Raw genomic sequence first — 23,403 nt, forward strand, 5'->3', positions numbered from 1 at the left:
AAGGAAAGTGAAGATCTTGGTGAGATGGGATTAACGACGATGCGGCGCAACAAAATGCATCCACGTCCCATGACTGGCATGGCCAACGTTGGTCTTTGAGATAATCCACCAGCCGTAACTCCGGAATATGTTTCGACTATTAATAGTAGATATGGTGAGGTGAGGAAAAGTCCTCAAGGGAGATACCCAAAAGCCTACTGCAGCTACTCCTGTGGATCAACCAGCAAGAAGCACGCAGTTACTATGTGTATGAGAAATGGTGGCAATATCTGAATGTCGCCCGGGTGAAAAGCGCGGTTGGAATCACCTCAGGTTGCGGATAACTTTTCTGCCTCGGGCCAAGAAGGGACTAGGCATCTCGTCCCTCTCGGGATCCCAAACAGCTGGAGAATCGCGCTCTGTCGGCTTCAATCCGGTGCGGGGATCACTCGCACACCGCTTGATTTCGTCGATGGGACGGCCGCCAGCACGCGCCTGTGCTAATTCAACCAAGGTTCGACCGCCCATGTTGCGTTGCATGACGGCTTTGTACATCTCCTCCCCGCCTCCGTTCGCCTTTGAGGCTAGTTGCTTGATGCCTGTCTTGCGCGTGGGTGAGCCAGCATCGGCAGCCAGATTTGCTGATGACGGGATCTTGGACAAACGTCGGTGAGGCGATCGCGATTTGGCTTCCCTCTGCTGGTTGTCGCCAGATCCACCAGATGACATCTGCGGTAGTCTTGACCCATTGGTGGGAAAGATGGGAGGCTGGGTGCTCAGCTTCTGCATGAAAGCAGCGGTGTTCTGACGGAGAAGGGGCCTGGGCGGAGCCTTGAAGGGATCAGGCTTGACCTTGGGGCGTGTTGGAGAAGGTAGATCGGGTATGTCATCTTCATCATCAGAGTAAGCCAGGGTAGGTTCCCACTTCGTGCGGTTTTTCTCGGCCTCCGCGAAGATGTTCTTGCCGGAATGGGTCCCAGATGTCCGACGCGGGGATAAAGAGAGTGATGCAATGGAGATAGGGGAAGGCTCGGCCATCTGGACATCCATAGGCGATTCGACCACGGTTTTTGAGCGGTTGAAGGGGGTGCGAGTTTCCTTCCGTTGTGCCTTGCTTGCAGCAGGTGATTCCAGCGATAGATTGCTGATGTCAGTACCAGAAGGCTGTTCGGTGTCGTTGTTGCTCATGGAGAGCCGGGAGTCGTCGCTAGACTCCTCGCGAACAACCATATTTCGCTTTTGCTTCTCTACCTCAATTGCAACTCGCTCCTGAACTTCGCACTCAAATCTCTTGCGGAGCTTTTCTATCTCGTTCTGCACTTGACGATCGATTTCAAGTCTGGCTTTCACTTCCCACTCGCGGCGCACCGTATTCTCAAGCTCGACTTTCATTTGTTGTTTTTCTTTCTCGAGTTTTGCGTAGGCCTGCTCAATGTCCCGAACCTTTTGCAAGGCGCTCTCTTCACGCTTGCGGAGTGTCCTGGACAAGTCGGTAATTTCCTTCTCTTTGCGCATCAAGCGGATGATCGGCAAATTGATGAGGGCAGCAGTATCGGGACGGTGATCCGGGTTAACTCGCAGACAGTTTGCGATGACGTTCTTCAGCTCCGGCGAGTAGAAGTCGGGTAGAGGAGCAAATTTCCCTTCACGGATTCGCTGCACAAGTTGGATATGGGTTCTGGCATTGAAAGGCGGCTCCCGCTGACAGAGCTCGTACATGATGCAGCCGACCGCCCAAATATCGGAGCGCAAGGTGTACTTCTCGGCCGCGCATATTTCGGGGGACATGTAGAATGGTGTTCCGACATATGTAGAGGCGAAATCGTGCGAGTTCATCAGTTTGGACAGGCCAAAGTCACCCAGTTTGACCGTGTTGTCGCTTCCGAGGAAGATGTTCTCCGGCTTAAGGTCACGATGAAGGATAGTCATCTGGGCTTGCTTTCCTTTGAGACCTGAAGGCTTGGGTGCAGGACCCAGAATGTTTGACCCGACATCGACGGGGTCCGAGCCGTAGTGACAACGGTACAGAGCCGTCACCAACTGCGAGAGGATGCGCCACACAAATTCCTCTTCCGCGTACTTGTTCGTCTTTTTGAGGTTTTTAATTACCATACTCAGATCGCCACCGCCGCAGTACTCCATGTAGAGATACAAGTCCTGGGACGCCTTGAGGTGTTCGCGATGGTAGTAGGCGACGATGTTTGGGTGTCTGAGAGAGCTTAAGATGTTGAACTCGGCCGTGAGCTGCTCTCGCTCTTTCTGGGACATCTTGATGTAATTGATTTCCTTTCGGCATAGGATCTGTATCATTACGTGCGTAAGCAAAAGCCATAATGTAACGGGGACTCGTTGACTTACAAAGCCATCTGTCTTCCGCCGAACTTTGCGAATGATCCCGAAGGAACCGCAACCTAAATACAAGCTTGTTAGCCCAGTGTATAGTGGTAGAATGCATATATCCAGCGAGAGTCCAATTACCGATCTTCTCTAGCACCTCATACTTATCAGCCTCCGCCAATGCAATTGCCATTGTGGCTATTGGGTGAATCCGGCCGCTGATAAGGAGGTAGAGGATGGAGGTAAAGTCGGAAGGAGATGTGAAAGGAGAGAGGAGGGGTGTCCTATTGCATTTATGGACCGAGGCTGTGTGACTGGAACCTGCTGGGTTAGTAGACGACGTGGTGGGAGTGGCACATGTAGTTGAGTTGTAGATTCAAGAAGTAGACATGCAAGAAGGTAGAAACGCTGGATGTTTGGGTGCAGGGCTGTTGCTAAGCAACGCATCCTGCCAAAGCCCTTTGCTGCATGCAGCAGGCGGTCGGATAGTAGGCGGTAAGCACTGTTGCATCACGGATGACTGGATCACTGGTGCCATCACTTCACAGGAATGCACTGGCCTCATCTGCATGGAATATCGGATAATTTTGGTGGCTATATTGTTGGACCAAGTCGTTCACCACAAGATCTAGCGATGATATATCTGCAAGGAGAGTAAATATTCGATGGATATTTGTCTACCATATCCTTCCAAGGGAGGCTCTCCTTTCGAAAGTGGCAACTGCGGCCCCACGTGATCTCGGCTTATCGATAAGATGATGGCATCGGCAGCCATTCGAGTCCCGCCTTTCGGACTTTCGGCATCTGTCAACGTTCGCCTCCAGGACACTGTGACGGCATCGCCATTATGACGGAAGAACCGAAGGTCCTCCGGAAGGACCAGCTCGAGGTCAGCTTGCACAATGAGAAGAAACTGATTAAGGAGGGGGCAATCAAAGACGACAATCCTCTGGACCTTAGCGAACCGTTTCGCGAGCTATGCAATGCTTGTCGTAAGGGGGATCTCAAAGTTTGTCAAGAGAAGATCACAGAGGGAGTCAATATCAACGCCCGTGATCCCTATGACTACACCCCCTTGATTCTGGTAAGTGGACTCGCTGTGGAAACTATGGGAATAGTCCGCCTTGCTGACTGAACCGTGCAATAGGCGAGTCTCTGCGGCCATTACGAAGTTGTGCAGCTGCTCCTCGAGTCCGGTGCTCTATGCGAGCGTGACACTTTTCAAGGCGAGAGGTACGTTACTATCGAAATGCTTCCACTTCATAGATATCGATTGCTCACAATTGACTATCTATAGATGTCTATATAATGCATTGAACGACCGTATACGGAACCTGTTATTGGAGTATGATTATTCGAAATCGACGGATCCACTTCAGCCTCTAGCCGCGCATATCACTTCTCTCCTTACTCGTGAAACTCCGATAACGTCAGACATTGTTGTCACGGCAGCTGATGAATCACTACACCTTCACAAGTTTATTTTGGCTGCACGGTCGCCGTACTTTCATCGAAAGTTGGAGTCTGCCCCTGATACGTCAACATGGAGACTTCCAAATACGATTCCACCAGAGGCTTTTGGAACAGCAATCAAATATCTTTATTTCGGAGAAGCCCCTCGGGACTTGAGAAGCGGCCCCGGCACGGGATTTACGGAATCGGAAGTTTTCGCGGGCATCGACAAGATAGCCAAGCATCTAGAGATCAATACCCTTGTGGATAGTATACTCGACAGTGGAGATAGGAGGCTTGCCAGACAGAGACGCACCATGGAAGTTGCGAAAGGACGAGACCAACTAGAGGAGTGGTTCCGGGCGAATGTGCTCAAGCACAAAGTGACGGTAGAAACAGCAAAGGCAGACGATATCAAGTGGGACAGGGACAATGCCATTTATGCAGATGTTCTGCTCCGAGCGGATGAACTTCCTGAGGACGACGAGGATATTGTGGACGCATCTGAGCCGACTGAGGCCGATCACGGCCGCTCCAACGGCTCTGGCAAACGCGAACCGATGTCTACTCTGTTCCCTTGTCATCGGGCAATGCTTCTGCGATCGGAGTTCTTTCAGACCATGTTTGCCTCCTCGTTCCGGGAAGCCCACATGAAGGATCACCTCAACGTCATCAGCGTGGACTGCTCCCCGGATGTCCTGGAGATTGTACTGACCTTCCTTTATACGGAGCGGGCTGACTTCCCGCTCGATATTGCGGTCGATGTTCTCTTCGCATCGGACATGCTGTTTATTGAAAAGCTCAAAACAAAGGCAGCCATTGTCATCAGTACACTGGGTAGTGGCAACATGTCACAGGCGGAAGCTGCCAGGACACGCGGGACCAAGGAAGAGGATGATCTAGATATTTATGCCATCATTAAGGCTGCGTGGTTGACCCGTGTTCAGCGACTCGAAGAGTTTGCTGCACGATACCTCGCGTACCGGTTGGAAGCTCACATTGACTCGCCCGAGTTTGCAGAACTTATCCAAGAGTCGGCGTCCCGCATCCAGTCCCGACAGGAAACGGACTCCATCGAACTGTTGGATGATATTCGCTTTTACCTGGGTGAGCGATTCAGGTTGCGATTCGATGACGCCGGTATCGATGAAATGATGGAGCCTACGCAGCCGGTGGCGGATGGTGCTGAGGTCAACGGAGACGTTGAGAAGGTCACAGAGGGTGTGGAGACAATCCAACTTTCGAAGGAAGGCTCTGGAGATAGAACGAGCGTGACTGTTCCGCCAGTACAGGCCGCTTTGAAGGGACAGGAGCAGCCACTCATCCGTACACTGGATGGTGAGGTCGCGCTCGACGAGTTCGACCAAGATGCGATTAACTATCAGATCCTGATGGAGAAGCTCGACAGGATCCTAGAGAACTTGAACCTTGACGCCTAGAGCCTGGCAGTGAGCCAGATGAACTGACGATTGATGACTTCTACAGGCGATATATATTGGACAGTATATAGTACACATATATAGAAGAACTGGATACGTTGCATGAATGACATTTGGACAGTTTCTACATGGCTCGATGAGCTATGTCCCAGTTTATGGGGATACATGACGCTGCAACAACATACAAACATTGCGATCTTAACAGAACAATGAAGCGGTTCTCACATGCATAGCACCAGACTGCCTAAGCTTCAGGCCTACCCCTATCATTGACATGTCGTTAGTAGTGCCCTCGACACTACAAGCACACCACGCAACCCATCCGTGACCCCCTTACAGGGGTTACTCAATCCATCCTCTGATACCATCCCACCCTCCATCCGTCCGAGCAGTCGTAGTCTGCACAAGATGCATCCTAACATACCCGACAATCCAAAATAAAGTTAATTACCATACAGCCTAGTATATCCAGTACCTTCTCCGATACCGCGCATGGCTTCCAGACCAGGGAGGACAGAAATATCGCGGTAGGCACAGACATCGACACATGGATACATGAACCAGGATGCCAATCCTCCCAGACACACCACGCCACCGGTCCGTAGATAATTACCCTCTCGACTAGAATCACGCCCCGAGCCGCAGAGGTCAATGCTAGAGAGAACTATCTGCCTACGTACTTTTAGGGGGGGCGAAAGGATAGCGCAGTAGGATCATGTCATGTAAATGAAACTTCGAGACTAAGACGAGAGATACTTCGGCGGTTAGAAACTTGGACGAAGCGAGTGAGTCTGTGCTTGAATTTTACCACACTATTACTTATTTTACCTCCATACAAACCATACACACAGTGATGCAAAAATACAGACCAAGGAACATACAGGAGAGGGGATGGCGTGGATTGAAATGGAATTTGAAAAGAATTATCATCAATCATCATACAAAAATAATATACCAATGATCGTAGAGGGGGGAACAAAAGCATGCGCCTACATACTAGCTACTAGGATGTAAGAAGCATTGCCATCCAGACTGACTAACTGTAATTGAACGAACCCGAATCCGATCGAGATTGACTTCGTTCTGGACTTATTCGATGAGTAATAGGAGGATGGGAATGCTTCACACTTGCTTTCTTTTGTTCTATTTTTTTGTTTTTTTGCTTTCCCCCAAGTGCAGTGGTCATAAGTATGTAGACACTCACTCTCCGAGTCCGCCCCATGTTTGGGGTCCAGTTAAGATGCAAGCCAAGGTAAATATATGTATAAGAGGCGATGTTATTCTTGGAATAATGTGATGAGATTGTCTAAACCGCATATTCAGCATGTAGCTTGTATCTGTGTATGTATGTATGTATGTATGTATGTGTGTAGGTATTGTCTTATGTACTTGGATAGTATGGCAGTGGGAGGGAATCAGCTGGTAATAGAAACCTCCTCCGTACCTGACCTCGTCACATCCACTTTCGCTTCGCTTCACCAACTAAACTACAACCTCACCCACCACTACTAGTCATGAATAGAATCCCTCTACAATTACAGTTACACGCTTCCGGCAATTTGGCATTTGAAATGCCGGCCGCATGGAAAAACAAGAACAGCAGGATTCTCGGTGAGCAACAGGCTGCATGGCAAAGAGGGAGATCATCGTGATCTCCCGCATCCCACGCAGGTTTGGATGGGTCCTGCGTGGTTTTTCCGACTGGAGAGAGAGAGGGAAAAAAGAGGAATGGGGTTGGAAATTGGGCCGGGATGATGGATGACTGACCCTGCAGGTTGGAAATGAATCACGAATGGGAGTAAAGGTAAATTGATTGATCATCATCATCATCAAGCAAGCAATCAGCCAACCAACAGAAAGGCTGAATATTGACTTCATAGCAAATGCAATATAGTAGGTCCTGCCATTTCTCGACCTCATCCTCCTAACTCTACTGTCAGACCAGGACTGTCATCTAACAGGCTGTTACTCTTAGAGGTCTTAGTGGATGCTCGGGATGATCAGGACAGAAAAGACTTCAGAACACACAGACACTAAAGCTCCATCCCGCAGCCGAGCCAGCCAGTCAGCGACATCTGCTGCAGGTGGGAAATCGCCAACGCGAGATGGGATGCTGATCAACCGGACTGATTGGTGATCCGAGCCCTTCTTTTTTCTCCTGGGGCTGTTCTTTGCGACGGTCGGGCATTTCCGTTGCGGATCATCTGGCTGGCTGGCGGTCGGGGTTTTTACGTGCCAATCAGTCGGGCTGCGCAACAACAGGGTTCAGGATTATCGTCCATGTTGGGCGTCAAGCTGCTGAGTGCTGATGCTGGCTGGCTGGCTAGCAAGCTGCCTGGCTGACGCTGGCTTCAAAGTTTGAGGGTCTGCAGGAAGGCCACCTACTGGTGGAGAGGAGAAAGATGGAGGATTGCTCTCCAACTCCAGTGGATCGTGGGATAGATGAATAGTACGAAAGGGATTGCAGTTGCGCCCATTCCAACCCGCGCCTCGATGCGGCCCGGTTTGCCACGACCAAAGGCAGCTTCTTTTCCTCCCCCTGCAGTCTACGCGGGACTTAACTTGGTACTGGATATACCTGGTTGACTCCCGTGAACCCTCTCCAATCATTCTTCTCGAACTTCCCAATATGATCGACACCGCCATGGCCTCGATCGGGAGTGCGGGGATACAGCACTGATTGGTGCAATATTCGACGAGCAACGCGCCGTTGAGCGATCTCCAGCATCATCGCATCATCGCGTGCGTTTGCTGCGTGGAAAAACGGGAAACAAAGCATTGCAACAAAGACTGCTTTGAAGCAATGAATTTTACTACACCGTCTCCGTCATCCACGGAGTCGCCGACATTGGATGGGGTCCATTCGGATCCCCAAGTGGAGGCGGGATTTCCTCCCCTGAGGGGCTCCAGCTTTTCTCCTCCATTGACATCTCGACTTGCTTCAAGCGACCCTCCACTCGCTGGACACCGTGTACTCCCGTAGGATCACGCCAGCGCTAGTCTCTCTGTATGGTAAATCATGAGGGCACGGTAGGATGCTCGCCAGCAACCCGCCACCACATTTAGCCCATTATTGTTCGTTTCCCCGCCGCCGCCCAACGTGGCCAAACCCGCCTCTCAGGCATCGCCATCGGCTGCCATATCCCTGTCTGCTATCCTGCCAGCTTATCACCTTTTCCCTGTCGACGGATGATCGGTTCTGTGGCATGCTGATCGGCTACGATGTGGAAGCCCTAAGGTCAATCCTGCTCCATCTTTGCATTCCTTCTGCCCAGGGAGGGGGGGTTTTCCACCGTCCGACACTTGACTGGATTCTATCCTGCCGCCGATGCTAGCCATGGCGCCACCTAGATCCTCTTAGCTGGGAATGCTAGCCAAGGCCCTGATGACCTCGATTCCGGTTTCTCGGGTCCGTCTAGGATGTGCTATTCTGTGAAAGACTTCCTCTTTGGGGTAGTTTACGCCGCTCTGGGCGCTGTCCTAGTCTACCAAGTGTGTTTCTTGTTGCCACACTGGCGGAAATGACCCCCCATTACATGGACACCTCCTACGCCATCAAGACAAGGTTATCCAAGTCCAACGGCCCCCAAGCCCATCGATCCGATAAGCGAAGGATTTAGCACGAGGGAAAAGGAGTGGGAAAACGGCGGAGCCGAGCTTCAGTAGTCGGGCCCCCGATTGATTGCTATCCCTCTTGGTATACTGCTCCGACACTATGGAACGGTCTGCCCACGAGCAGAGACGCGCGTAAGCAACCAGCCCTGCCCCCTGCCCCCTCAGCCCCAGCACATAATATGAATCGCCGAGGATATTGGCTCGGTGTTGTACGGCGATGACACCGTTACTCTGTGGGGGTGGTTGCCGTGTTGGGCTTATCCAGTTATCCGTCCTATTACCTCCGACCTCACAGCCACACCCATTGCTATCTTTTCAGGCCACACGGACCCTGAGCCAATGCAGGAAACCCGGTCGATCAAGGACAGAGCGTGATTTCGTGCAGAAAGCGCCGTATAGTATACCGAGTATAGCCGCCGTAGTTACTCCGGGATCGAAGATGTACCTGCGGCCTGGACTACAAGGAAGGCAAGTATCTGCGGAGTAAGTCGATACGGGATATGCGCGCAGGCTTCATCTATCAAATCAAGAGGCAGTATATCCAGCTGCGGCGTGTCTCATGTCTCAACTTTCGTTCGCTGCAGCGGAGTTGGGAGATCGCCCGGATGCTAAACATTCATCCAACCATCCATTCTGCAAGTGCCGGCCCCAGAAAAACGAGCGGTCAGGAGAGGCTGAAACCCGGTCTGCGTGTCAAGTCACATCTTCCATGCTGCTCTGACTAAATGAGTCACTTCAGGCAGACCACTACTTACATTGTGTGAATGTGATCGCTACGGCGCTCGCGTAAATCAGCCACTCCTTGTTGGTGCATTCTGCAGATGAACTCGAACTCCAAGATTTGAGGCGCCTGCAGGTGAGTGATCTGTCTGCCAGTGAGTGGCAGCGAGCGGATGGATCTTGTCATCTGACATGAATTAGTCTTGTGATGTGTAGATGCATGATATCATGGCGGATCAGTCTCGATGATCAGTCAGACACACATCAGACGCCATTTTTGAGGCGAGCTGTGCTGCTGCTGCTGATGTAGCTGTAGCTGTAGCTGTAGACTATAGTTAATCCGCAGATACATCGAAGCGCCAGATGCCAGACACCCTACAGCCAGGAATAACGATCTACACCATACAGAGAGTCATGGACGCCTAGTGCTGACCGAAATGCTGCCCTCAAGCATCATCCTTCCCTCATGCTGCACTAGTTTAGAATCCCGGAACCGCTTCGGTGACATTCCGAGCTGCCCTTAATTCCAGGCAGATAGATTCTTCTTCCTATTCCAACTACCTGTATTGCAAAATGCTTGCATATATTAATACAATCAAATATCAAAACAAACATATGCCAACTACATGAATACCTTGATCTCATATTAAAAGAAAGAAAAACCTAAACATCTGAATAATACACACAGACCAAAACAATACCATACACCCAGCCAAAGACAGCCGACAGGAAGGATGATTGATTCGCTCCACATAATCCCGACACTAAGTTGCCGTTAGTGGCCTATAATCTCGGGCATCGGACTTGTTCTGGAGATGTTCTGGGTCCGCACTAGTCTGCTCTAGGTATGGGCGGCCCCGCCTGCCACGCAGCAGATCTGTAGATTTGTTACATGAAATACAGTTACTGTTTCGCTGATACTGGTATTTTGGAGATGAGTGTGAGTGATTATCACTAATTTATTTTACTTTGTACTTACTTGATAGAACTAGCAGGGATAATTGATGGCGAGGATTTTTTCGAATGGAGTTTTCTGGAAATTTAGAAAGGAAGGAGGGATATTACTCAGTATGTTAGTTGGTTTGAGTGCCTTATAAATTAAGTTATGTAGTTGGTGGGTGAGTGAGTGGGAAATATATTGCGGAGTAGAGTATACCGACACATGACGATATCATGGGGTGATAGTTATATGTTCCTGACTCTTATCTGCATTCTAGTACTTATAGATCATCGTGTTATTGTTCGTTAGGAAGTAAATAGTCTGATTAACTGGGTTTTCTACTTAGTCAAGTCAGGACTCATCCCACGTCTTACCACATTATACTACTTCATATCCGTATATTCCCAATATATCCACCACAAAACATAAACCCCATCAATCGATCAATGCAACTAAATCACTCAGCTGTAGTAGACTAAATTCAAATGTGACCACCGCGGAGAAATATATATCAGCACGATATCCAATAATATTCCCCCTTCCAGCAGAATTAAGTTTTGATTGACATGTGTTCAGATGTCATTACTTAATACCTCTGGACTAATGTAGTCCGTGGAGTGGGATGCAGAGGAGAGAGCCTACTTCTGGTTCGATGGTTGCATGGTAAGGTGGATTCTGCATGCATGTAACTACTCCGTACAAAGTGTATTCGATAGGGGTTTCCCTGTTGAGGGCTTGGTTGATTTGTTATTATGTTGTGTTAGTAAGTGGGATGTGGTGATAGTACTACTAGTAGTTATGTGTTGAAGGCTGGGTTAGTACTTATCTGTATACTAGCCTGGCAGGCAATATTTTAATGGGAGTAGTACTTATACTGTAAGAGCATTCTCAAAGATACTCTGTCTTGATTTCTGCAATTGTTGCAGTGGTATATGTATATTCATGAGAAGCAATTGCTCAACACATACTATACTGCTACTAAGAACTGGAAATATATATATACTGAGAGTGTAATGAGTGCTACCACTACTACGACACAGCGTATACCTAGACACTACGTCACTCCAATACGACATGCATAATCTATAGTACTAATCAGATGGTAGTATGCTATAACCCAGTTCTACTCTGGCAAGTAATACCCTGTGAATACTACTACAAAGCACATTGTACAGACCCAACCAACAATCCATTGACCCCATCACTGCCACCATCACCCAATCAGACTACTTGAAGGAGAATCCTAAGTCGAAGGAATCCAACTGTTTGCCACAAAGGGAGCGAGTGCCCTGCTTCCGCCACTCCAGTGCTTACATACAATATGGGCCGATGGCTTGACAGCATCCTAGTAGAAGGAATGGGTGAAGTCAGGTGCTCTACAGCCCTGATGAGGCTTCAAGTAGGAAGTAAGCGTAAGATAATTGAGACAAGTGCTAAACAGGTCTGCCTTCATTGACCTTACCAGAACTACCAACAAGGATTCCAACAACCACGCCAGAGTAAAGCGAGAAGACAACCACAATGAGCAGACCACCTAACCAAGCATCTAACCCGTTATCCCTCCCACTCCAGCATAACAACCAAATGAACTCAGTGACAAGAACCACACCCCCCAAAATTCTAGAACCCATCGAACCCATCGAACCCATCAACCATGTGCTTTTCCATCCACCGTTCGCCTTACCACCCAAAGGAACACCACCACCGGATCCCTCCATCCACCCCCCCTTCATTTCCGAACCCTGACTGAACCGACTCATGGCTAATCCATCCATCCTTCCACGCTTAGCCGAGAGAAAACACACCATCCATCTATCTCCAACACACACTATTCAATTTACATCTCGCATGCCCGCCCATAAACAGTATAGTACAAACTCCACCCTCGGGACAGACAGACAGACAGAACAGACAGAACAGACAGATCTAACTAAGAATCTACCAAGTGGACATACATAGTACTTAGTTGTCTCATCTCGTCTCACCCAATTTATTTTTTGTTTAGGTAACCATGAATTATTATATCCCGTTTCCCGTTTTTCCCGGGATGTGGGCTTCCACGTTCTCAGCTTGCCCCACTTCGGATATGAAGATGTAAGGTGAAGTAAGTACTATACAAGAGAAGAGACATGGTGGGAAAAAAAAAGTGGGTATATACATGACTAGCTAGTTAATAAACTAGTTAGTAAGAAAGAAAGAAAGAAAGAAAGGAAGATGGTTACCTAAACCTGCTCTCTCTCTCTCTCTCTCTCTCTCGCGTACTGGACTCCACTGCACGCACCTATGCAACGCACACACACACGCACACACGCACAAACACGCGATGATATCTAAGTAGGGTGGGTCTTTCTTCCCTCGTGTCTGTCTGAGAGTTTGTCCGATGTTCAATCTCCGGGTGACAACTAACTAACTAACTAGTCTAGTTTGCTACCAACTAAATGATTAGGTGATGTACTTGGGATGAGATGAGATGGGAATTGTACCGAGGTTCGTTTCATTGATGGATGGATGGATCGATCAGCCTCGTGTATATTGCACACTGTCTTAGATGACTACTTGTCTTTTATACTGAGTAAGTAAGTAAGTAAGTAGATGAAGTATACACCACCCACCCACATAGAAATAGAATAAGAAAGGAAACTCGGACACGAGCTGCACAACATGCACGCTCCTGAATGTGTGACTCCCGTGAACTTTGTCCTACATACCGTACCATCTTCCATCTCCAACAAACTACGTACCATGTATCTAGCCATCGTAGAACTAGAGGGAAAGAATGAATCGACCATCTAACTAACTACTAACAACCTAGTCTCCAAACGCAATGTACATGAACCAGGATTAATGATCCCCCCCCCCCCCCTCTTCCTTCTGGGTCGCCAAAACATCGGCTAAGCCAAAACGCATGACATGACTGGGACCCATCGATATCGAACCTAAGTAGTTTAGCTGGGATAAATGTGTAAATGAGCACACGCCAACTTACTAACCTAACCAAGTGGTCCTATATCTAACTATGTATTTATCTAGGCAGATATATTAATTCGGAGTGGACTAACTAACTAACTACGTATCTGCGATCTAAGTAGAGGTGAACCCGTTCACATGTCTGTGACTTGACTCACTGTCTTAGTAGCTTAGCTGAATCCCTAGATAATATAGTCTTAGGTGTATACGAAGCCACAAATTAATTTTTCCCATCCACAGAAGCAAAGAACATCAAGTGATCTCATCACGCTACGCTACTGCTGCCACTGTCATGGTAGTGTTTCAATTGCAATGCAATTACAATGCAAATGTATAAAATAAAAAATCAATGATCGTCAAGATGAGAGATTGGGGGGGGGGGTTTACGAAAACGAAAAAGTACCCGAGATTATTATCATCATTATTTACGATACAGACAGACAGACAGACAGATATGGGAAGGAAAAGGAATGCGGATTGCGCCGCTTGCCGTCTAGAGTAGCCCTGTCCTGCGCTGCGCAGCCTTTCTCTTCTGTCGCAGTGAGTAAGTGGGTGACTGCCACTGCCATGTGAAAATCACGCGTATCACACTCTCTTACGCAAGCTAAGTAACTAACAACTTTCTCGGGATAGAGCTGAGTGGAACTAGATATATCCTCCCCCCCCCTTCTTGCTATTAACTCAAACACATCATCCCACACCATGATCGTTCCTTTTCTTCTTTTGTTTACCTTCCCCCTTGGCGTGGATCGAGAAAAGAAAGGAAAGGACGGATGGAATGGTAGTATCTCGGTAATACCCAGGATCGAAAACTAGCCCAGGTTGTATCTTACGGTAAAGGATAAATCCACGCTAGTAAGATACCAAGCGGCTTGTCAGAAGGCAAGCGTCACGATAGTGCATCGGCTTTGGTGCCAAACTCGGGAAGGGCCGACCGCAGCTGCAGGCGGAGCCGACGTCTGCCACGTGAAATGACCAGGGTCCAGAACTTCAGGGAGGCCGCTAGGACCGCCTCTAGTCCCAGTTAGGTTTGGAGTGTCCGACGCCCGCTCCAGCAGTTCTTAGCGAAAGGAAGGGGGATTTTCTTTTTCTTTTTTTTTTTTTTTGTTTCGCTCATACTAGTTAGTAAGGCGGTCAATCGGTCGGTCGGCATCTTTGTTCAGGGGCCGAAATGAGAAGATCCATTCATCCATCCATCCATGAAATGGGAGGATGATGGAAGGGACTGTAGATGAGGAATGGAAAACGGAGAGATTGGGATGCTAAGCCTAACACGGCCGAACGGGAGGAGTGCTCTCTTTCGGTTCCAGCTCGCAAGGAAAAAAGTGTTTGCATCACCTGCGCGCGCAGATATCGTCAAGTCACGCACAACCAGCGCCAAACTTACCGACGCGACTTAAACCACACAGCCTACAGAATGAAAAAGAATGAGGCGTCAGCACACACATCACTCTCTCTCACCACCCCCCTTACCCTGCAGGAAGTAAAATAGAGAAAAGGGAAATAATATTGCGCTTCATTCCGACTTCCCCAAGGAAAGAAAGGAAAAATACTACCAGATCGGTCTCCGGCACTAAATCCATTCCTTAACTCCCGGGTTTCATCTTGGACGTGTCCCACTGCCATGAGGCGTGCACGAATTTTTGAACCCCTGGCTGCCTGGCTGCCTGGCCTGGGGGGAGTCGCGCTTGCGACAACACTGTTCGTTCGTTCCCCACGAACCCACGGCTGTGTCTAGTTTAGTTCCCTGATGACGATCTGCGCTCGACGCCTTAACTAACCAACGTGGCGTTCGGGGAAGATGCTGGTTCTAGACAAGTTGATACCCGTCGTTTTGCCGGTTGCTTGAGAGAAAGTAGGCCACCGCAATCCTTCTTGCCGGGCCATAGCTCTAAGCTCCAATCACAAGCCTTGCCTAAACCTTTTAGCGATCCCCCGATCGTGACATCTGTCAAGTCTATCAAGTGCCGGTAGGGGGGTTAGGTTCTAGATCTTGCCTTTTTTAGCAAGGGGAAGTCCTGTCCCATCTTACAGTATGTAGGGAATATCCTCCATGAGATGCCGGCGCAACAATTACTGTGGATTCTGGAATGGAATGTTGCAAGCAAGCTGGAGCCTTGGTCAATCAAGTCGTAGGATTCCTGGTAGTACAGCGGGGCGCCAGGAAAGGCCCAGTATGTATGGGCTGATTCTTTCCCAGAGAGCTGGGCTGGCAAGCTAGCTGCCTCTCTCCCCCTCACTGCTGGGGCCGGGCGGGACGAGATGGTCCTGCAGAATGGCGTCCATGCGTCAGATTCTTGGAAGTTGGCACACACCAAGCAAGCCAGTCTGCAGATGTGCTGGAGATCAACCGTCTTGTGGTCAAGCACAGCCGCCATGTCTTGTGCAACCCCCGACCGATGGAAAAAGCAGAAAAAAAAAAATACGAAATACGAAGAGAAATAATAAGCGGTTAGAAAAAAGCAAATGAGAGGCAGCATATAGGCCAAGAAGGAGGGATGGATGAATGGATAATCCATGTCATTAGTCATGGCTTGTTAGTGGTGGACTCGATACGGTCGCAAAAGCAACGAACGCAAGGCATGACGGCGTCACGCCGAGGTCGATTGGAACTCTGTAGGAGCAGCTGAAGCTGAAGCTCAACCTTGCCTGAGGCATACAGAAAATACAGTCAGCAGCGAGTAAGCGACGATCCGCCCACTCGTGGCTGGGAGAGCTGAAACCGGCACAAGGTTTCGCTTCCCTTAGTTTGATCGACCGTCACATCTTTGCCGCCCGCCTATCCCTCGGAACCGAAACTGTGACCTCGACCGAACCGCGACAAATGAAACAGACGAGCTGATGGGTTGAGCAAAGGTGGCTTAGAGAGCGGGTGGTGCCGCCTGTCCATGGTTGCTTTTGGAAGGGAAACAAGATGGGATCGACACGAGAGGCGCAACTTGACTTTTCTAATGCCGTGGTTGTTTGGCACTCTCGGCGCGTGTGTGTTACGTATGTCTCTCGTCGGCACCAAAAGGTTAGACTGAAAGCAAGAAGAAAGAAAGAATTTAGTTAATGGTTTGGTGTTAAGGCAAAAATGCCAAACCATCGGTGCAACATTTCACACGATAGTTTGATACTACATCAGACAAAATAGATAAGCAAGCTATCCAAAATAGCAACGCGGACACGGATCTCTAGAACGGCAAAGTCTCCGAGGATTATACCACCCTGGGTCGGGATCAGATCAATAGCAGTAGTAATCAGCAGGTAGTAGGGGGCATAGACTGTTAATAATGCGGTGGGCACCTCCGACGGCATTTGTTCCGGGTCGGGGGTGGTGGATGCTATTATTAATCTTGTCAGGGGGATATTATTTCGATACCCGCACCTAAGCGACTTGCGGTAGGATTCCCGACGACTATTGAGGCGGTCAAAGCTGGAGCGTTGGAGAGCGTTGGATGATCGGCGTGCGCATCATTGTCAATCTTTATCAAGATTCCAGAGTTTATCTCGGAATCTCCCCGTCGCCTGGAAAACTGGAACCGGCACACGTCTTTGCCGAGCTGGCTGGACTTTTGGCTGGAACGGGCCCATGGGTTGCACTATTACTCAGACTAGTTATTCTTGAATCCATAACTGATACATAATATTATGCTCGAGACGAGGATAAACACCGCAAGCAGAATACCCATAGTGAAGGCAATGGATATACTCACACCATATAAATTATCTATCTAGAAGATCATCAAAGAAATCCCCCTAATGCACAAATACCTACCTTCCTACCTACCTACCTCATTCCCTCACCGTTATACCTAGATACCCAACCCATGCAGCCAAAACCTAAAATTGGGTTGTAATGTCGTGGAAGCCCCCTCGAAAAAGTAAAAAGAAACGAGAATGAGATGCATCCCACGAAGTCAAATTCCAACCAACACACAACAAAGCTCACGCTGCACTGTAACTCAAGAATGCGACCACAACTACTCCGTAATTCCCACTTCCCCTTCCCCAGTTTACCCCTACCTAAACCCCCTCTTTTTCCCACTTCCCCCCTTCGCCTCACAAACAATCCAAGAAATTAGTTGGTAGAGACCAAAGAAAAAACAAGAACATGATCGGTCGGTCGGGTCGGGTCAGTCAGTCGGTCGGTCGGGACCCGACAACCTGCCCAGAGAATTAGTTAGTATTCGTCGAGATATCCCTTTCCGGGCATGATGTGCTCGTTTAAGCTCAGAGCGATTTTCCCGACATGCGCAACCGCTAAGCGAAGGCTGACTGAGTTGCCTCTTAGCACAGCCATACATACACCTACTACGATATGTTTTGATTTGGATCATCAATTCATCTCGTATCTGATTGAGGCTGGTGGCTGTCTCGCACTTCCCATAATGAAAACAAACCCTTTCCTTCCCAGTTATGGAGTTTATGCTTTGAGTGACAATTCACCAATCCCATTAGGATGGTAAGAGTAAATCAACACGTATGCACTGCCCACTCTCGATTCATTCATTTCCATTTTCCTTTCCTTATTTGGGTCGGGTGAAAGATGAATGAAATTTGGTGGTTTGTTCATCGGCTCGCCCATCCGTTCCCTTCTTCGGTCGGCTTGACTGAGTAGTAAGTAAGTTAAAGTGGATTGGTTGTGTATGTGCCGGGTCTGCTCGGTCGCTCATCCCTCTCTCTCCTCTCATCGGTTCGGTCGGTAAGTAGTCAGTATAGTATACTAGTATGTTCTGGAACTTGGTACTTACATCTCACCTGCCCAAATAGGCAATATCCCACTTTCTGCGTTATATAGCCCATTTTATTTATTTATCCATATATTGCCGGAGGGGTGGAGGGGTCGGAGGGGAGGATGAAGATCACCGCGGGACCTTTCCGAGGGGCAGCATATTGATATGTTTGGATTGTGGATCTACATACTACGTAGTATTCGACTGAATTATGCTGTAGATACGTAGTTGATAGGTTAGTTAGGTTACTTTTTTTTGGGTAGATACATTGTTTGTGTTTGTTTGTTCCACTTTGTTATGGATATGAGGGTTTTACTTGGCGAACTGTACTGGTGAGCTTGCGTTCTGATCATTGGGGGGTTTGGGGTTTCATATGCTTTTTTTACCCTTGTTTACTTTGAAACTCAACTTAACTCATGGCGGGGGAGGGGAGGGGAGAAAAATGTCTCATGGTTTACTTTAGTTTACTTGCTTTTGGTTTCTTGGGATGTAGTAAGCAAGCTTTTTGAGGATCTGTGAACGAGATACGTAGTTGAACTGAACTGCCGGGTGGTTGCCGCGGAGGTGATTGGAATGGATGGATGCTATACTAGACTTGCTACTAGACTAGCTAGTACGTGCTCTTACCCCCCGCTTCGTGGTAATGGTGGCGGCGGGGGCTCAGTTTCGCCTCAGAGTTCAGAGTCAAGATGAGACACATACGACAGATGAGACAGATATAGTTCCGGTGTTCCGAGGATCATTCTACTACTATCACCATGCGTTTACTAGTAGTAGACTACGACGCAAAAAGCATACCATACCATACCATAGTAGCGTAGCCAACTATCAAGGGTAGTGACTAGATAGTAAGATGGTAGAGCCTCCCAACCCAGCGGATACTTGTGGTAATCCAAGGAATTGATGAAAATCCCGACCGTCTGGACCGACCTCCCAGGAAATTAATATCGCGGGTTTACTATCCCTATAATATAATATAATATAATATAACTCACACTGACTACGGGAGTCGTAGGCCCTAGGCCGAGTAGACTAGGGTAGGTAGGCTATATGGCTCGCTACGCAAGAGCCGACGCTTAAGTGGAGAGAGAGAGTTAGTACCCGGGGGGGGGGGGGGGGCAAGGGGGGCAAAAGCAACCAAACCAATATGATTGGATGGGACAGGGGAACGGACAGCTTCGCTTCCACGAGACAAGAGCATCAACCTAACAGCAGGTTCGTTTATTAAAGTTTGGGACCGCTGGGGAATCAATCAATCTGCTGGCACATGGAACTGCTGGGACTGGGTACGTAGCTGGAACTGGACGGGGTTTGATCATTAATTGTGGGTTCGATTTTCTTTCTTTTTCTTCGTTGTTCGGATCGTGTAGAATGAAAGAGGAGAACCCTGACGCGTATGTCAGCGCTTCCATTAATCGTATTCTCTTTAAAGTATGTGTGTGTGTGTGTGTGTGTGTGTGTGTGTGTGTGTGTGTGTCCATCCATGGATGAATCAATCTCCGTATGGAGTAATCAGCCGTTCTGGATGCCACAAACACAAAACAGCCCAGACGATCATTTAATCTATCTTGGGGAAGGAAATGGATTTGACTAAAGATGATGTAATTCGGCGTCGCCGACAGTTGGCGTTTGTTTTTTGGATTGTTAGGTTACTTTAGTTGGCACTGGCAGGTTGGTAAAAATGGATGGATGATCCGCTAAAAGTCGCCAAGGAGGGGGGAAAAGGAAGGGATTGATCGACTGTGCCATTCCATTGTTGCGTCTCCCTTCGCTACAAAATAAAAATCACACTAAGCTAGATATGTACTACGGCCGGGAGCATTACCACTTCGGGCGATGGGGGCGCTCGCGTTGGCATCGCTCAGGTACGCTTCCGGTAATCGGGTGTGGGCGGTGTGGTCCGCCGCTAAGAGTGATTTGTGCTGATCAGTTGTTGTTCGGAAGAATACCAAGAAAGAGGTAAAGTGTAAGGCCAGCCTGCTTGCTACCACTGAGGCTTGAGACGCGACAGGGATGGGGGCTGTTTAGACGTGATGATGATGGTGATGGATTATGCCGATATATGAGTGACCTCAAAATAGAGATTTTTTGATTTTCAATTTTTGCTTGGCTGTACCTACAGCATACCTTACTGTAGATCTACTACCACGAGGTTCAGATTTCTTGTGAGACCAAAAAATCGTGACATAAAAACAGCCAGCCAACCAGCCGGAAGCAATTCATCCGACGGGAAGCGAACGCATAAATTGACTGACTGATGACTGATCTCGGTTCCCAGAAATAATACCGGGATGATCAACAACTAAAACCACACTTAGTAAGGTGGAAAGTAGGTCCGTCCGTTCTTTCTTCCCCCCTTCGTCTCCATAACCCTTTTCGGGATTCGTCTTGTAGCTCTCCCGGCCGAGGTACATCTGTCTCGTGTGTGAGCGTCCCGCCCTGCTCCGGCTGTGAGGCCCTTGGGGACCTCCCGAGAATCAAAGTATAATTATGTCTTTTCTCGAAATGTCTCGTTTAGCCATGCTTATTTTGGACTTGAGACCGCCCGTAGGCAAAGCTTTTTAGTTTAGACGTCGTGATCTGACGGTCGATCCCAATGGAAGTGAAGGAATGCGGACATGGCCTTTTGGCAGGGAAATCGAATCCATCTACACTACTATCCACTTCGGCAGTTGATATCGGTGGTTATTAGCCTCGTCAGTCAGCCTTCCTTCCCTTGATCATGGTTGGTGGCTGTGGTGATGATGACGATTATGATGATGATGATGCGCTGTGCAGTTCCCACCAACTAAACCGATGCGGCCCGAATGTGGACGACAGAGAAAGAAAGAAGCAAAAGTGCAAGTAGATATCCGGTTTTGGGACAAAGTCAATTGTCTCAATAAATATTTGCTGAAAGGGTGGTGACTTAGGCACACATACACACCAACAACCCCGGCCCTGGTCGACGTCATTGACCAGTCACCGTAAAACGCATGCACCATGCAGCATCCGCAGCATGGCTGATCAATCAGGGGAGGTTTTCCCTGGATCCCTTGAGTTACGCCTGGGCCAGTCAGTTATCGCTTGCATGGACGATTGCATTTTTCTCCATATCCATCGCCCGGTTCCTGTCATTCTCGTTGGATGGTTGATTTTCTCCGTTCTGCAAAACAAAAAGAGAGTTACTAGTGGTCACTGCCTGACCAACACATCTCACCAGCCCCCAAGAAGAGCAACAAAAAAGAAAAGAAAGAGTATTGCTAATAGTGAGCAAACCGAGATGTGAATCTACATCGTACATAGATACATCTCCGTAGTCTATATAAAGTAACCCTCGTCGGGGGGCCAGATGATCATACAATAATAATAATCATCCGAAAGGCCTTTCCCTTCCGTCTTGTTTGTTGGTCGGATCGGATCAATCTAGCTGACTTGGGATTAGTTTAGTCAGCGGCATCCTTTTGCTGTTCTTTTCTTTTTCTTTTCATCATTTATTATTTAAAAAAAAATCGCTTTATTCTTGTTGGCTGTCAACTGCCATGATAATCTCCGGCATTCCTCATCACCGTAAAAAGAAAATAAGCAAAATAGAATAAACCATCTTGGCCCCCCGACCGACCGAAAGGAATGGATGGGTGCTATGAACTAGTCTAGCCTGAGGATCGTTCAGAGATTCCTTTCTTGGATGGACCAGATCTAAGCTCTCTTGGGCTTAGAGCCCCCTTTTGCTTAACAAGCAGGCCAAAAAGAGCGAGCTGCCATGCCATCCGCGCATCGTGCCGCGACTCCGTCAGCCCGGCCGGCCCCAAGGGATTGGACCATCCCCGGAGACATTTCCCATCCCAGACATCAAGCGAGTCATGGCCCTCACGATGGGCGTTTCTCCATTTCCCATCTCCGTGGTCTAGGGAGAAAAACTAAGGGGGTGTCTGTGTTAGTCGTGTAGTGACGCTATCAACGGAGTCTTTTCCATCAAAGTAACTTTTCTATTATTATTATAATGTGCTGGTCTGTGTTGCTGGACCACGCACGCATTGTCTCAGTACCAAAGGATCTTCGGAGAAATAGGATCGAGTAGTAAGAGACAATTAATTTAGAGAAGGAATAACTATGGATGGAATGGATTCAGGGTCACCTTTTCAGATTGTTTTCCAGAAAGGGATGTTTAATCGACCGCTAGAATACGGAAAGAACGGAGATGGAAACTGAGACCAACCAGGGTTGAGACCTGGGAATAGATTGGATCCCTTCTCTATTGCGCGCTCTCTCTTCCTGTGTGTGTGTGTGTCTGTCTGCCTCTTCCCCTCCCCCTCCCCCTTCCCCTCAAACCGGTGATCTGAGCCATGCTGGACCAGGGTTGGACTGTTTGGGTCACGGACAAGTACCGGGACGGAACCAGCCAAGTGGGAAGGAGGGAGGGGTACCTTAGGCAGCGAGTTTCGCCCACCGAGGGCCCCGAACACACAGGATCTACGGGGAGGAGGAAGAAGGAGGGTGGGGTGTATGGAAAGCAGAGAGGTGGGGAGGAGACCCAGAAGGGGACAGTCAGGACTGGCTAACCATGAAAGCTGGTTGGAAGCAAGCTGGAACCACATGAGATCAGGTTCTCAAGCAGCAAAGCAGCCAACATCCAGCAGCAGTAGCAGTAGCAGCAGCAGAGCAACAGCCAGCCAGCAGCAGCGTGATCGTGCGGCAACGATCAGCCGTTTATGGGGCATGGGATCGTTGTGACAGGTAAAACCAGGACGGAGCCTTGGGGGTTCCACCCCGAAGAGAAAGATCGGCTGCTGGCGTAAGTGCAAGCCAGATGGTAAAGTAGGTCCAGCCCAGAGTTCGATTCGATTACCACTATAATACCGGACGGAGACTTCCATTTCTTTGCTTAGGGTCGTCGACTAGTAGTAGGGGGGTGGTGTGGGTGCCACTGGTGGTCGGCTCCGTCCCCATGATGAAGGATGATCTCTGATTGATTCCTGGAGGGCGCGCATGATGGAGAAAGGAAAGGTGTCCGTGGATCTGCACTAGCGCCAGACTTACTGTAGCCGAGCCCCGAAAGTACCGTTGGCTTTGGCTCCATCGGCCGATCTGAGAGTCAGAGGTCAAGAGAGTTAGAGTCAGTTACTGTGTGGTTGCTGTGCCCTTCGTACGACGCAGTTACGTACCCCCTTCTCCTCCCACCGCGTTGCTTCTTTCAGGAGTAGATCTCCGTTGGGATCTCATTGTTCGTAACTTTTTTGAAAGAGTCATGCTCGTG

General features: G+C 48.8%; 5 protein-coding genes across 5 annotated transcripts; 1 reads left to right on the forward strand and 4 right to left on the reverse strand.

Annotated features, from left to right (window-relative positions):
- Positions 1-303: 303 nt before the first annotated feature.
- Positions 304-2,509, reverse strand: nimA (serine/threonine protein kinase nimA; the record flags this gene model as incomplete). The annotated part of the gene is made up of 3 exons (XM_025527430.1): positions 304-2,280; positions 2,338-2,390; positions 2,458-2,509. The coding sequence occupies 3 exons, from the start codon at positions 2,507-2,509 to the stop codon at positions 304-306; spliced, it is 2,082 nt and encodes a 693-aa protein (XP_025389386.1).
- BO83DRAFT_247502 (uncharacterized protein) lies at positions 2,457-2,849 on the reverse strand. Its single transcript, XM_025527012.1, has one exon. It carries the CDS (start codon positions 2,761-2,763, stop codon positions 2,515-2,517), a length of 249 nt encoding a protein of 82 aa, XP_025389387.1. The 5' UTR covers positions 2,764-2,849; the 3' UTR covers positions 2,457-2,514.
- Positions 2,850-2,867: 18 nt separating this feature from the next.
- Positions 2,868-5,392, forward strand: BO83DRAFT_335903 (ankyrin repeat and BTB/POZ domain protein). The gene is made up of 3 exons (XM_025528429.1): positions 2,868-3,400; positions 3,464-3,549; positions 3,614-5,392. Exons 1-3 carry the CDS (start codon positions 3,164-3,166, stop codon positions 5,205-5,207), a joined length of 1,917 nt encoding a protein of 638 aa, XP_025389388.1. The 5' UTR covers positions 2,868-3,163; the 3' UTR covers positions 5,208-5,392.
- A 1,542-nt stretch (positions 5,393-6,934) lies between these two features.
- On the reverse strand, positions 6,935-8,546 carry BO83DRAFT_407494 (uncharacterized protein; the record flags this gene model as incomplete). The annotated part of the gene is made up of 6 exons (XM_025533969.1): positions 6,935-7,455; positions 7,552-7,746; positions 7,805-7,926; positions 8,027-8,163; positions 8,258-8,323; positions 8,429-8,546. The coding sequence occupies 6 exons, from the start codon at positions 8,544-8,546 to the stop codon at positions 7,188-7,190; spliced, it is 906 nt and encodes a 301-aa protein (XP_025389389.1). The 3' UTR covers positions 6,935-7,187.
- Positions 8,547-22,191: 13,645 nt separating this feature from the next.
- On the reverse strand, positions 22,192-22,870 carry BO83DRAFT_247944 (uncharacterized protein). Its single transcript, XM_025527017.1, has one exon. The coding sequence runs from the start codon at positions 22,742-22,744 to the stop codon at positions 22,289-22,291; it is 456 nt and encodes a 151-aa protein (XP_025389390.1). The 5' UTR covers positions 22,745-22,870; the 3' UTR covers positions 22,192-22,288.
- Between the last annotated feature and the right edge of the window lie 533 nt (positions 22,871-23,403).

Source organism: Aspergillus eucalypticola (genome assembly GCF_003184535.1).
Source record: "Aspergillus eucalypticola CBS 122712 chromosome Unknown BO83scaffold_9, whole genome shotgun sequence".
NCBI lineage: Eukaryota > Fungi > Ascomycota > Eurotiomycetes > Eurotiales > Aspergillaceae > Aspergillus > Aspergillus eucalypticola.

Excerpts from the sequence above, each read along its gene's own strand:
- BO83DRAFT_247502 (XM_025527012.1), bottom strand. The coding sequence starts at position 2,763 with ATGCGTTGCTTAGCAACAGCCCTGCACCCAAACATCCAGCGTTTCTAC.
- BO83DRAFT_247944 (XM_025527017.1), bottom strand. The coding sequence starts at position 22,744 with ATGTGGTTCCAGCTTGCTTCCAACCAGCTTTCATGGTTAGCCAGTCCT.
- BO83DRAFT_335903 (XM_025528429.1), top strand. The coding sequence starts at position 3,164 with ATGACGGAAGAACCGAAGGTCCTCCGGAAGGACCAGCTCGAGGTCAGC. Across the intron at positions 3,401-3,463 it reads ACTACACCCCCTTGATTCTG|GCGAGTCTCTGCGGCCATTA; the intron begins GTAAGTGGACTC and ends ACCGTGCAATAG. Across the intron at positions 3,550-3,613 it reads GACACTTTTCAAGGCGAGAG|ATGTCTATATAATGCATTGA; the intron begins GTACGTTACTAT and ends GACTATCTATAG.